At 47.3% G+C, this 15,189-nt stretch overlaps 1 protein-coding gene across 1 annotated transcript in view; it reads right to left on the bottom strand.

The window, feature by feature from the left end:
- Window positions 1–3,949: 3,949 nt before the first annotated feature.
- Window positions 3,950–15,189, bottom strand: part of Casp7 (caspase 7) — a 36,135-nt gene continuing 24,895 nt past the window's right edge. The window contains exons 3-7 of the mRNA XM_028775764.1: window positions 12,602–12,738; window positions 12,045–12,173; window positions 9,915–10,090; window positions 9,477–9,606; window positions 3,950–5,527 (exon numbers count right to left, since the gene is read on the bottom strand). Of these exons, the coding sequence (XP_028631597.1) occupies window positions 5,298–5,527; window positions 9,477–9,606; window positions 9,915–10,090; window positions 12,045–12,173; window positions 12,602–12,738 (802 nt within the window). The 3' untranslated portion in view covers window positions 3,950–5,297. The remainder of the gene's footprint in view (window positions 5,528–9,476; window positions 9,607–9,914; window positions 10,091–12,044; window positions 12,174–12,601; window positions 12,739–15,189) is intronic.

Raw genomic sequence — 15,189 nt, 5'->3', positions numbered from 1 at the left:
AATGGAAATCTCCCTGTGGGATCATGATGATGAAACTGGCTCATGGATATGTCTGTGGATATGTTAATGGATATGTTTATTGAGGTGGGTAGAATCCTAGAAAAAGGATTTTTCTGAACTGTGTAAGAGTGGGGGAAAGGAACCAAAACACTTGAAAACTGGTAAGCACTAATTCGGTCTTTCTGCTCTTGACTGGAAATGATGTGATTAGTTGCTTCACGTTCCTGTAGCCTTGGTTTCCACACAATGACGGTCTGTCCTGAAACCATGAGCCACAGGAACCTTTCTTCCTTAAGTTGCTTTCGTTGAGATATTTTATCACAGCTACAGGAAATGAACAGGATTTATCACAGCTCACAATTTGAGGGTCTATCACGGCAGGGAAAGCATGGAGAAGGGAGCCTGAGGTGACTCCTTACATCACCTCAGGAGTCAGGCAAGCGGGGTGAACACTGTTTCTCAGCCAACCGTCTCCTCTGTTTCTTCAAGTCTGTCCTGGGGTCCTTCAAGCCAGCGAGATAACTCTAAATCCAGTTAGGCTGACAATAAGGGTCTGCCTCCACAGGAGGCACGTGCTCCCCGATTGCAGGACTGAATTCAGTGCAGAGAAAACCAACTACATAAATACGTGATCCTTCAAACCGAGGAGCACACACATTTAAAGCCAGACTTATTGAGGATGCCTGAGGTGACCTGAAAAGCATCCCTGAGATGCTGGGACACTGTTCTTTGCCTACCTGTCTCATTTTAGCCATCGGCATTTCTGCATTTGCAGATCCAACCAAACAAAGATTAAACATATGTGGTAAAAACCTGCATCTGTACCAAACATGAGCAGATGGTTTTTCTCATCATCTCCCTAAACAATGCAGTACTATGACATTTACAGAGCATTCATGTTGTGTCAGATGTTATGAGTAATCTAGAGATGACTTAAAATACACAGAAGGGAATGGAGAGATGTTCAGCAGGTATAGCACCTGCTCCACGGGCATGTCCAGACTTCAGATAACCAGCACCCAAGTAAATTCTGGGTGGGATGACAGTTTTTCTACTGCCTGGAAGGCTGGCTAGCTAGTCCACTAGATGACCCTGTGAGCTCCAGGCTCAGCTGAAAAACCTTGCCTTTATGACAGGAAGCTTTTGATACCATTCTTGGGCTGCATGTGCACTTGACCACACATGGGTTACCCACACACACCAACAGGTGCACACAAATAAACATGTGTGCATGCATATCCAAATATAGAAAAAGGATAGCATGCAGGAGGATATACATAGGTTTATGTGGAGATACAATGTCATTTGATGGGATGTGAGCATCCACAGGTCTTGGTATCTTGGAACAGGTATCCTGAACAGGAAGTAGTTCTCCCGTGGATGTTTCCGGCCATGCTAAGATGGACTGCTGCTGGAAATTGAGGCTCTCCACAGCTGCTCGATAGCCCATTGCTTATTGGGAAAGGTCCCAAAAGATAAAAAGTTGGAGGGAAGGGTGTGCACCCAGGATACCAGTAGGCCACCCTTGGTCATCAGACAACCAGCATTCTAGTATGGCTGATGATGCATTATAAGGTCAGACCAGAGGTCAGTGAGTGCTCGTGACCTTTCAGGAGATGCCTTGTCGTTTCTCATAGAGGACTTTATCTGAGGTTTGAAATGACACGTGTACAACAAATCCCACCACTTTATCCTGAAATCTGTTTTAAGCCATTCATAGACATAACGGGCTTATGACGGTTTACAGAAATGTGGTCAGGAATAAAGCCGAGGACAATCTGTGAATATATAAATAGCCACTCCTTAAATAGGCTGGTGGCACCCCGAGGAAGAGGAACAGGCAGAGATCCAGATCTGCGCGCACGATGCCCACGGACACCACACAGAACATCACCTCCCTTGTGGGATCCATAATAAGTGTGTTACAGAGCACCCTTCCTCAAGAGATGAAGATAGTGCTCGGTTACTCCTGCAAGGGAAGCTTGGGTTCTCACTTCCAATGAGAACTGGGAAGGAATAATCCCCAGGACTGGGTTCTACCACCTTCCAGCAGCTTGTATCTGCAGGTCTGAATATACAAAGATAAGGACCAGCAGATAAAGATGCTTGCTAGAAGCCTGGTAACCAGAGTTTTGTCCTTGGAGCCCAAAGAAAGGTGGAAGGAGAGAACTGACTCCACAGAGCTGTCCTCTGTCACATGCACAGCGTGGCATGTGCACAACTCCCACACTGGTAATAGATGAATAAACAAACAAGCAAAGTGTACCCACGGAGATATGAATGAACACGAGCGTCATGTGGGATAAGATTTCTGATCTTGACTGGCACACTGTCCCTGTGAGTACTCAAGAATGAAGATGCTTTTCCAGCAGGGTTTAAGGAATATAGACTGCAGGTTGTGTATCCCCAAGCTAAGTGATTGGAACCTGAAGTGTTTCAGATTTCAGAATTTCAGTTTGGGATTGTTTGGACAGGTTTTTATTGGCTGGGCATTCTTAATGCAAAATATCTCGAATCTGACACTTTCTGAGTACATGAACCCGTTTGAGAACATTTCTGCATACTAGGTGTTCAATTTGTAATACCCACTGTTTGTAACCTATACAGGCAGTCGTCGCTTTCCTGTTGCTGTGATAAAATACCATGACTCAAAGGGCGGGATAGATCCCACCATAGCGGGAAAGGCATGACAATAGGAGCCAGAAGTAGAGAGATCTCAGGAGAGAGAGACAGAGTGTGTGTGTCTAGGGGTAGGGGGGACAAGAACAGGAAGTGTGGAGGGAACAGGAACAGGAAGTGGGCAATGGTTATACCAAGCTGGATCCTTTTTGTGACATACTTCTTTAATAGCAAGTTTCTGTCTCCTATGGGTCCCACAGCCTCCCTCAAACACCACTACCAACTGGAAACCAAGAGTTTAAATACATGAATCCCTTGGGCCAGTTTTCATTTAAACCACTTGGAAAACTAAATTCACTCTAGCTGTTTCTGAGAACCAAGGGACATTTCTGACTACAGAAAAAGGGAAGAAAGAGTCTGTGCTAACGATGGACGTTAAGAAGGATAGACAAGCTCAAAGCAGTAGCCAGTTAGATGTCCCTTATATGCATATAGAGAGTGTCACACAGAAAACTCAATAGGATCCAGAGATCCAATCAGATTCAGGGAATACAGATACAGAATTTCAACATACAAGAGAAGCAAGCTTGGTGGATGTGCTGCTTAACGGAACAGGGGAATCCAGGGGTGTCTCCATGTGAGAGCACCGGTCTCCTTTCTCAAAAACTTGTTATACAGCTTTTGAGTTAGCATACTTATGAATACAACTGTAGATGTATACTTTCATCTTAGAAATGACATTCTATTTTAATACTTTGTATAAATAGGGTTTTGGTTCGTTAAAATAAATATACCAACAAAATATAACACCTGGGATCATTGCTGTCCCCTTTGTCAAAACTTACAAAGCAAAATGCTAGGCCCACAGGGCTCTCCCCGCAAGGCCACTGGGTCTTTATTTCTATGCTGGGGATCTTTAAAGGCTAGGCTAGCCCACTTTGCTTGCAACAGTCTGTGGATTCTGGAAGCTGGAGGGTACCAGAGTGTTTGAGTTATGGCCTCTGATCATCTGGTGTATTTTGGCTGGCAAGGACCAAGTCAAGTCCAACAAACTGATCTTAAATGATTTTCTTTTAGAGAAGTCTACTTTTAGACTATTTTTTTCCCAAGTTAACAGGAGGTTGTCCATCCCAAACCTCTTTAAGGTTGATTGACCCGTTTTACAAAATGTTTGACTTCCAAGTGACTATGTCCTTACTGTGTTCTAGCTTCAGAACAAAATTGCTTATGGTTTGTATGGAGATCAATTCTGCAGGGCCAATTCTTAATCCTGTTTCTAACTTCTTACTGCCCTGAATAACTTCAAGAAGAAATCAGACCGGATCCGTCAGGAGTTTCTGAAACACATTTTAATCAATAAATAGGAACATCTGTCAACCACTTATTAGGCGGGAAAAATAAGAATGTATGACGAATTCCAAAGAAAATGACACCTTGGAAAGACACTGCCAAGATCTTTGCCTAAGGCGCCATTTGTAGAACCATTTGTAGAACCGGAGTTCACCAAAGATTACTCAGAAAAAAATCTTGGACTATTTTAAAGAATTTCCAGATGTATTTAAAGTACAAAAACATTATCCTGTACAAAAAGTGAAATGGGTTACTCTTCAGCACCTGTGTGGATGATCGACACGTCAGTGAATAATGAATGAATACAGTGTAGCACGCCAGAGAACATGGTTATTTAACTCACATTTTGGGTCGAGTTTATTCCCACCATTACCCCTGTCTTGCTATCCACTCCCCTGCTCTGCATCACAGGGTAGCACGGTCCCCAGGGCCTTACTAGCTGGCTTTCAGGCACCCTGGAATGGTAAGGCACTGGTGGATATGGGCACAGGCCTGGGGAGACGTGTGTGCGTCTTGGTGTCTGTCTCAGTTCTGGTTTGGTTTCCATCTCAGACAGTGGCTTGTCCTGGGCATGGCTCCAATCACCATAGCCTCCATGGTCCTAGCTTCTAGAAGGCTGCCCTGCCACAGTTCTCACTGATGACACGGGAACCGAACTCCTCTTATAGCCTCACAGTGGGTAACAGATGTCTACTGTTTGGCTCTCTCTTAGTTACCCACGTAAGTGAATTCCCTGTGTCGACACTTCTGCACCAATATTCCTAGAATGGCTTGTTTTCTGGACTGGGTCCCATATATTAGAATATTAACTGTTGTCTCCTTTCAGCTACCTGGGACGGTCTGCTGAAGAATCTGTCCTAAGTCACTGAAAACAATCATTCAAACCCCTCAGCAGCCACCTTCTCCAATGGAGGCCGACAAGTGTCTCAGCTGTATTCTTTCATCAAGAGTTGGGATTCTCTTTGCTAAGTTCAACTAAGGCTCTGACTTTCCACTCATGTCATCACCAATATCTTCTCCTGAGGTCATTCATGCACTCAAGAGATGACAAGGAGAGCGGTGGGGGGGGCGGGAACAGGAAATTAACTTTAAAGGAAAAGTGTGAAGTCATCAGATGAACAAAGTTATTAAACAACAACAACAACAAAAATCTGGAAACCCAGAATATCAGACATCACCAGAGAACTTCCTCCCTACCGGATCAATATACTTTCCTTAAATTAAATCCCCTTAACATTCCTGGATATTTTGAGAGCATCAGAACAAAAACATAAAATAAAAACCGGATTCATCAGTGAGCGACGGTAGGCTCTCGGTTGAAGGGGCGGTCAACGGCTGAAGTAGAGCTCTTTGGTGAGCATGGACACCATACATGGAATCTGTTTCTTCTCGTTGAAGCGTGGATCATCAGACTGGGACTCGAAGTGCCTGGCCACCCTGTCGTTCACCCTGGTCAGGATCTGCATGATCTCCAGGTCCTTGCCGTGCTCATTCAGGATGGAGCAGAGGGCCTGAACAAACCAGGAGCCTTTCCCTGGGTTCCTCCATGAGTAATAGCCTTCAGGCGGAGAGGGGGAGGGGGAGGGGAAGGGGGAAGGAAAGGGGAGGGGGAGGGGGAGGGGGGAGAGAGAGAGAGATCCATTAGCCAACCCTGAGAACTATGGGAAGAACAGACCTGCAGCACTGTATAGCATGGGTTTCTGGATATCATCTCCCTCTCTTCTGTCTCAAAAACACACATCCTAGGTGTGAAGCACTCTATGAAGCAGCTCAGAATGCTCGGTGTCCCAGCACAGAAACCTAATTACAGCCGATGGCACTAAAGTCCAGTGCATCTGCATCTGGGATACCTGAGATACCAAGCAGAGAGTGAGGTGTGCGTTGAGTCCTCTAGGGAGGAGGGTACACTTCATAGCTTTTCAGCACCTCACTACCCTTATGGAGTGAGCACTACTTCCTTAGCCCAGCGCCAGGAAATAGAGTTAGAAAACTGAAGAGATTTTCCGGGCGTGTTTACTGCCGGGAGACGCAGAACGAGGGGTGGGGCCTGCTGAGGAGATTAGGGGCAAGTGCTGCTGGCTGCTTTAGGGACAGAGGCAGGAGAGGCTTCTGATCTAGGATAGCAGGCAGTTAGACAAGAGGTGTGTGTCTCATGGGCCATACGAGGTGTCTGGTAAAAAACTGATTTGTGAGTTTTCCTGGGTCACCTGACCCACATGTCTTATAAGGAGGGGAACATCTCAGCAGACCTGGAGGAGCAGGTCCCAGGGACCCCAGGGACTCACAAGAGCGGCTAGCTTTACTCCTAACAATGCAGAGTTCACTAGACCGTGATCCCCGACTGCGCCTCTCTCCTTCTGTGACCTCCTGCCATCTTTGACCCTGAGGGAATCTAAAACTGTTGCTTGCAATTTGGAAAGCCAGGCAGAAGATTAGGAGATCAGGATCCCCACAGCATTCCCAAGGCTGGCAGAAAACACATCTACATGACCACACGCTGACAGGCGAACCCCTAAAGGACAGAGGTCAGAGGACACTAGCCTAGAGAGACAGACAGTCCACGTCCAGCCTCACCAGGCCACCATGTTGAATGAAATCTCCAAATCACAGCCATGCCATGTGGAGTTTCATTCATTATCCTGGGATGGACATTTTGGTGACAGGATTGCCTTTGCTCGTGACTTTTAAAAGTGGCCACCGTGCTGTCTGATGTATCCGTCTAAGCAGCAAAGCTGAAGACCTCGGGCCACTGCACCCAGGGAGAGGGGAGAGTACATGGCTCTCGGTTCATCAAGAGCTGACACTAAGCTGTATTCAGCTCGCATGGTAATTTGCACAGCTGCTTCATCCTGCCGAACCCAAGAGAGTGAGAACTGGATCAGCGTCTCCAGTGACCTTAACACCTAGTTATATCACAAGGGTTCAGTCAGCAGTGCCACACAGCAGGCTGTAGTGTCCTTAGAATTCTTGTCTGCAGTGCACACACTAGCAGCCACCAGCCCAAGCCAGGGGCTGATGCGTAGTCAGTCACACAACAATGCACTTGTCTGCAGACAGGGTGTCATTCAACCCAGTGGCTTGGTCGGTTGTGCACACGGATGTGCACACGGATGTGCACACGGATGCATGCACTATCATCTCCTCAGGTTTGTGCTTGTTAACCTCTGACCTCTAGGGCCTCCAAGGTAACCATCTGAACAATACAGATACTATCCTATTGACTCTTTACCTGGAAACAGTTTCCTCATATTTCTTTATCAGGGCAAAATTCAGGCTGTTTGGCAGCACACAGAGTCCACGGTAAGGCTTTGTGTACTGTCGAGGCTGTCACATGTTAAGCTGGAGACTGAACTCTGCCCCACCCCCTCCCTCATGCTTACACATTGAGGTCCTAGCCTCTACAGATGGCTTTAAGTTAGTGAGGTCTGAGGGGTGGGTCCCTGGCACAGTGGGATTAGTGTCTTTATGAGAAGATATGTCAGAACACTTCCTCTGCTTTTCCCCTGTTTTCTCTGCCATGTGAGGACAGAGGAAGAAGGCAGCCATTTATTAAGTAGGAAGAGTCCTCTCCTGAGACCAGTTGGCACAGAAACAGATGTCTGTTGACCCAAGACATCAGAATATCTGTGATCCACTCGGTCTTGTCCAGGAAGTGCACTGGGCATTAGCCCTAGTCCAAACTGATGACTGAATGCGGGGGTCAGCTATGGCAGTAACGTTAAAGAAAGCTTTCTTATTGGCCCCTGTAGAGGCGTTTGCCTTCCTCCCTGAGTTCCTCCAGACCTTCTCTGAGCAGCGACAGCTCCATGCTGGGTTTACTCACACCGATGCCTGCCAATTTTTGTACTGCCAACCTCCCAAGAGCAGGAGACCGACGTACTTTTTACCCTTTACAGTGCTTAAAAGTGTGACTCTAGCATACTCACAGAACCCATCTGTAGAGCCTGCCAGAGCTGGTTTTGTTTTGTCTTTTTTCCAGATACACTGACTCATTTACTGGAACTAATACCTCTGTACCAAGCCTTTGCAAAAGTCCCACAGCTGGGGAATTCTCACTCAAACGAGGGGTCTGTGCCCAACAAAGGGAAGGCTTGTACGGAACAGACTCAGGCAAACACGGGGTTTGGTAAATAACAAGAAACCACACTCGTTCCTGGCATTGCGTGGCACCTGCCATGCTCACAGCCTGAAGGATCCGGGTCTATGACTCAACAAACGTCTGATGCTCACCCAAGTTCAATTAAGTTCTCAACTGCAAAAGCAACAATGGTTTTCTCCATCACCTATGTAATTACTATAAGGATGATGGGAGAGACTGTTTAAAATTATTTAAAGTGACGTAATTTTTACAGTTATATGCACAATTATTGCTTATTGGGAAAGTCTTGCCATTATTATTAATCTTAGTTAAAAAAAAAGGGGGGGAGGGGAGAATTCCATTTTCTCATGGAGAGGAATGAGTTCTGTGGCAGGTAGAGTAGTGGTCCCCGAAGAGGGACACACCTAACTCTGGAATCTGTGACCATGTTACCCTCCATGACAAAAAGGACTTTTCGATGCCATTAAAATTATAGACTCCGGGTAGGGAAATGGTTCTGGATTGCCAGGTAGAACCAGCCCCAGAGAGGGAAGAGGAATGAGAGAGAACAGTGTTTGCGAGGTTGACAGGGAAAGGACTGAGAGAGCGAGAAGGGGTTTCAAAAGGGGAGGGGCACAAGTCAAGGGATCTAGAAGATCCAACATGCTAGGAAAAAGAGGAGACAGATTTCCCTATGTGCTTCCAACAGAGAGGATGCCCTGCCCTTTCCTCTGGGATTCTGGCCTCTAAACTACCAACATGGTGTTTATATGGCCTCAGTCACTCTGTCTGTTATCCTCAAAGCTTGGGCATGAGCACAAGTACCTCAGACTTCAGAACAACTGCAGAGGTGTTACTGCTTGAACAGTAGTTTTTTTTTTCTTTCTATGTGTTGTGTGTAAGTATGTGTGCGTGTGTAGGTATGTGCTTATGCACACCTGGGTGTAGAGACCTGTGCCCACGCTGGGTATCTTCCTGAATTGATTTTTAGCTTTTGAGACAGTCTGTCAGTGAATTTAGAGCTTGCCAACCCAGCTCGAGTGGCAAGCCAGTCAGCCTCCAGGATTTTCCTTCGTCTAAACACCCAGTGCTGGGGTTTCAGGCACACAGAGCTATGTTCGGCTCTTATACACATGCTGGGGATTCATTCAGTCTTAGGTCCTCGTGTTTGAACTGCAAGTAGCTTACCCACTGAGTCAGCTCCCCTTGGTTGGGCATTTCTAGTAAGGAAATATGATATCTGAAATGCTCCAGAATCCAAACTTTTGGGTGGGATACTGATACTCAATTTCAAATCTTGAAATGGTTTTTGAGTTATGGGTGCTAAAATCTATAATGAATTACTGTAGCAGCAGGAGACCGACATAGCCCTCACACCTGCATGTGGACCGAGGAACGAGGTAAGGTGAGCAGACAGTGGACAGGGTACCTGGAACCGTGGAGTAAGCAAAGAGAAAGTCAGCTTCCACCGGGATCTTGTACCGGGGGTTAGCGTCAGTGTCGTTGATGGGCCCCGAGTCAGCCTGGATGCCGTCATCGAGCTCGGTCCCACGGCATGCCTAAAACGTATCAGAGTAGAGATCGAATGGACAGGAACAGAACCTGCTTGTGCTGTTTTCAAGCCCTGCCTGGCACACCCGGAGCTCGGTGGCCAGCTGATGAGGAGATAAGAACCAGGACTGAATCAGATTACAAAGTGAAGCCTTACAGAAACATAGCAAGTGCCTGTGCCAACCATTTCTGGGCAGGAAGCCCCGGCCCCAGTGTGCATACCCCAGGAAATCGGCATGTTGATTTGTACAGGTAACACGGCCCCTGCGCTCTGTTAACTTTTCCCACACGCAATCCCACTGGCCTTCCAAAGCACCTGAATGAAGAAGAGTTTGGGTTTCTCTAACAGGGTTTTGCATCGGTCTCCCCTGAAATGAGCTGTCAGATCCTTTATGGGTGTCACGCCATCTTTCCCATAAATCAGATTCTCCTCTCCGTGGCTCAGCAGGACGCAGGCGAAGCAGGCGGAGTTGCTGTGGTCCTCCTCAGAGGCTGGAAGGAAGCAATCAACACTAATTGTTTAGGGATGGGCCCTAGGATCATCTAGAAGGATCTTTTGGGGCCAGGGAAGAGCATGGTACGGAGCCCCTTCAAAGCACTGGGCTGGGCTGCCTCGGCAAAGACTATGGACGGGTGGGGGAGAATTCTAGAATTTCTCTGAGATGGAACCCAGGCACCACAACAGCCACTAGAGGACACTAGGGAACAGAGGAATATAGTCGTTCTGTGGGCTGGTTCTGTGAGAGCAGAGAGGTTAGTTACACCCCCTCCCCCTTTCTTCTCTCTCTCTATAAAGAGACGGTTGCAGTAGCATATATGTAAATGTGCCCAGAACTTGCTATGAAGGCCAGGCTGTTCTCGAACTCAGCCTGCCTCCGCTTCCTGAATGCTGGGATTAAAGGTGTACTCCACCACACCCAGCAGCAGTTACTGCTTTTTAAGTGAGATACATAGGAAGAAGCATCATGCAAGCATTTGTTGAAGAAAAGAAAAGGTTAGACCACGAGGAATAAGTTGGTCATAAAAAAAAAGGGTGGGGGGGGCAAACGATGTAAGATTTCGCTCTGGTGAGATATGAAAAGTAGTTCACGAAGGAAAAGCAGAAGTGTGTGGGGGGGGTGTCGGTGGCTCAGGGAGGGGAAACAGAATGGTTAGGAGATTGGTTGCTTTGGTTATGGAAGGGGAAAAGAATTCTAACAAGGTGACTGGGTTTAACTCTGCTGAACTGTTCTCTTTAAAGTGATTAAGACAGTGGCTTTGTATTACACGTAACTTATCACAATAAGAAACTGAATACACTCGGGAAGGACTCTAAGTCGGCACGCCACGGGCATGCATGTACATCCATGTCTACTGCTGTATGAGTCACAGTAGTCACGGGCAGAACAGGCCATCAACAGAAATTAGATACAGGAAGCATGTCTGTACACACAACAGAGTTTGGTGCAGCCATAAAGAAAACTGCAAACATGGCATCACCAGGAAAACCGACAGAACCGGAAATAGTGTGTTGAGGGAAACCAACTAGTTCAAACACAAAGACCCACGTTTCCTCTTGTATGCAGATACCAGCTTTAGAAGTATGCAAGCGTGTATGTGTGCAAGCGTGTATGTGTGCAAGCGTGTATGTGTGCAAGCAAGCGTGTATGTGTGTGTGCACACGTCGGTTACAGAACTTGGAAGGGTATCAGGAGAGGGAGCAGAGACGTTAACGGGGGTGAGTGGGACACATGTGATGATACAAAAGCAGGAGAGAAGACAGAAGAGAGCGGCGGGGGGGGGGAGCGGGGGGCGTGGAGCAGAGTGAGGGTCATGAGAACAAGCACAATGACGTACAGGAAAACCATTACCCTGTGTGTAAACTAGAAAGTTAACAGGAAAAAGTATCAGATGGCTGTCACTACAGGGATTAGGAGAGGAATCGTGGAGATCACAGCTGACTGCCTGACTTCTGCTGTCTATGACTGTGACACCAACCAGCCTACTAACTGATACCATAAACAGCCATTTCAGGTGTACCTCCTGTGTGCTGGCACTCACACAGGTACTTTATGTGATTTGTATTAATAGTTAACTTACCCTCTCCCTCTGTGTGTGTGTGTGTGTGTGTGTGTGTGTGTGTTCAGGCGCCTGCAGAAGCCAGAAGAGGCCATCTGATCCTCTGGAGCTGGAGCGGGTGCTGAGAACCGAACTCAGACCTCCGCACGAGCAGTTCAGTGTCCACCCTTAATCAGTGAGCCATCTCTTGGGCCCCAAGAAGTCAATTAAAAGTAAAAAGGCACATAAACTCTTCCTTTTCAGATCTGTAGTTAAGGGAAGCTGATCCCTGCTGTCTGTCGGTCCCTGTCCAACAAGCAGGCAGGGTTCTACTTTAGGGCACTTGCCCCACGTATCCCTGCTCCTCGAGGTGCCTGGAGTGGGACATGCAAGGACAGCCCACACTTACCTTTTCTAAGCAGATCTTGCATCTTTGCACAAGAGCAGTCATTGTAGACATCCACTTCAAAACCCAGGCTTCGGAAGCACTTGAAGAGGGCCTCTGCATCTTTGTCCGTTCCATTCCGGACATCCATACCTGTGAGGGTAAGGCAAGAAGTGAGAAAAGGCTCCAGTCAGACCAGATGCTCCAGCAACAATCCCTGAGAAACAACACCTTTCAGCCTTACAGCTTAACTGCACACGTGAGACCAGAGGCAAACTCCAAAGGACCGAGCCTCCACTCAAGGTGACCTTCCTCATGGTCTTGGGATGGCTAGTACTGGCTGCCAATGTCACATGATCTAGAACTACCCGAGAAAAAAGGCCATTTTATCCCAGCAACAGGAAAGTAACTGAATCAGGCTCCCACAGTACACGGCAGGGCCTCAGACTAAAAATTTTCTGCACCCCTCTCTCCTGGACATGGAGAGCCGCCGGCATGGCTGCTCTCTGATGAGTGTCTGGTACAACGTGGAGAAAGGAGGAGGAGAAAGTCAGGAGAGGTTGGCCCGGCCCCACACCCACCTGTCACTTTGTCAAAGTTTTTGTTATTTATGATGATACATTTGCCCATCTTCTTGAAATCCATGCGGTACAGGTACGTGGGCACTCGGTCCCGGGTGGTACTGACGGGGCACGTAGAGGCATTTTTCTTCTTTTTCCTTGGGTTACAGAAAGTCAGTTAGAGGCTGTGGAAGCAGTCTGGACAGTTGTATATTCAGGAAAGCCATGGTGTTTGTGAACTGAAGACCCAAGGTGGACAGATGGTTCTGTTTTAACTGTCTTGTTTAAATGGAACAAGGCTCCAGGGTCAATTTCAATAGAAGTCAGAAAATGCAAATCACAGCCGCAATGTGCTGGTGCAGTACGTTCCCCAGAGTGATCACACTGAGAGAAATGGATGGTTCAGCGTCTGCCGTGAGCTTGTGGGGCTGGTGGGGATCTACTGGGGTGTCCACTGTGTAAGGCTGGCAGGACACACTAAGCTCACACAAACAAACTGCACGGCAGAACAACCACCTTGGGTCAGGCAAAGGTTTACTAAAAGACAGGACTACATTGTTCACCATATCCCAGACAGGAAATAACCCACAGTCCTGTTTACATAAACAGCTGAAGCAAGGAATATTCATATATCAGATAAAACGGAGACTAAACGAGTCAAGGCAGCATGAAGCACATGAGCGAACGTCACAAACAGAACACAGCAAAGCGCCCACAGGTAAACGACTGCACGCGTACTTACGCACGTCACGCTAAATAAAGTCTGGGGAAACCAGAGGAAGGCCAACCCTATTTCTTTTTCCTTTATTTTAAAAAAAATGTGCCATGTGTATGTACGTGGTGCATACGTGTGTGCATGCGTGTGTATGGGTGTGCTCACCCGTGTGTACCCGTGGATACCATCAACAACAGCAGATATCTTCAGTATTGCTTCTCACCTTTTTTAAAAGACAGGTTCTCTCGGTGAACACGGAGCTCGCTGTTTTAGCTAGACTGGCCGCCAGTGAGCGGCCTGCATTCACTCATCTCAACTGCCAACCGGTGCCTGGGCTGCACACGCTTCCTGCCGTGTCTAACTTTTATGTGGGTGCCGGGACTAGAACTCAGGTCCTTAGGCTGGCAAGCAAGCTCTTTACCCATTGAGCCATCTCTCCCTCCCCCAGATGTTTTGTGTTGACAGACTGGTTACAGACATAGGTCAGCAAAAATTCCCATGTGTACATACCTTCTCTATGGATGAATATTTCAATGGCACATACAGTAATGGGGGGGGATCGAGCAACGATTTTTAAAAGAACATTAACTTTTCCCCATCCCCCAAACAACTACAGTACTACTGAGCAAAGGCACACAGGGGCTTCACAGGATCAGCGGGCATTCCCAAGGCCAAGGGTACGGTCAGATCTGGCTGGGATGTGACTCTGGGAGCCAGCCTCCTGGTGTGGGCTTCCTCCACATGGCACCTTGTTTGAACAAACACTGCCTTTGATACGGAAATCCATCCAGAGCAGGACACCCCTCACCTCTCAACTTAAATTGGGGGAGCTGGTGCACAATCCCAGACAGGTCCCTGACCCTGTAACCCTCAACAATGGTGGCTCTGGACTGGCTTTAGCTGCTGTTCTCTGTGAGGCTTTGGAAAGAGGCAGGATATGAAGAAAATGAAAGAAAACTTAAGGTGGGAGGGAAACTTAGCACCTCATATTCATTTTAGAGCACGATTCCTGCAGCCTACAGCTACCTGAAGGCTATCCAGGGACTGTGAGGGTGGCAGGATGGCCCACAGTCTGGAGAACACTCTACCGGAACACCCTTTAAGGGGCACAATTCAACTTCCGCTTTCTGTGGTGAGAATTCTATGGTGAGGGGCGAGCCAGGCGGCTCAACAGCATGACCTGAGTTTCAGCCCCAGACTCCCATGTGGTGGAAGGCGAAAACTGACTCTAGCAAGATGTCCTCTGACTTCCACACACATGCCACGACATGTGTACATGCATGTATGCACACGTGTCCCTCCCCCAACAGCTCCCTCCCCATATATTAAATGTAATTTTTAAACCCCTACAACTTCTAGGATGACAGCCATGTCTCAGACACGCTGTGGCTCTTATGTCATTAAGATTCCCGGGAATGCGCAAAACAAAACCAGCAAGCCTCTTTTGTTAGAAAAAAGGGGCTGGAGAAAATGTTACATGAGAAAGTGAAGGCCTCTGCTTCTGCAAGAACAGAACCTGGAACATTACCTCATCATTTAATAAAACAGTTATTAATTCATTCAGTTAAAAAAAAGGAACAAGACCGAGGGAATAAAAACACACATATGTAAACACAACAACCCAGGTTCCAAAAAGTACCTAAAAACTGAATGGAAAGTGAGGTACAGTTCTAATCCCTGGGAAGTTTCTCAGAGTTCTCAGAAGGGAGGCAGGGGCAATTTCCCTGCCCAAACTTGCTCCTATTGAACTCCTCAAAAAATTTAAATTACACTTATTTAGTGTGTCTCTGTGTGTGTTTGTATACGCACGTGCACACGTGGGTGTGTGGATGCATGTGCTCTAGCGTGCACACTTGCATGCACACACCATGGCATCGGTATGGACATCAGGACA

This window comes from Grammomys surdaster, unplaced genomic scaffold (assembly GCF_004785775.1).
Source record: "Grammomys surdaster isolate TR1022 unplaced genomic scaffold, NIH_TR_1.0 66, whole genome shotgun sequence".
In the NCBI taxonomy this organism is placed as follows: Eukaryota; Metazoa; Chordata; class Mammalia; order Rodentia; family Muridae; genus Grammomys; species Grammomys surdaster.
This window is presented reverse-complemented; position numbering and strand designations above follow the sequence as displayed.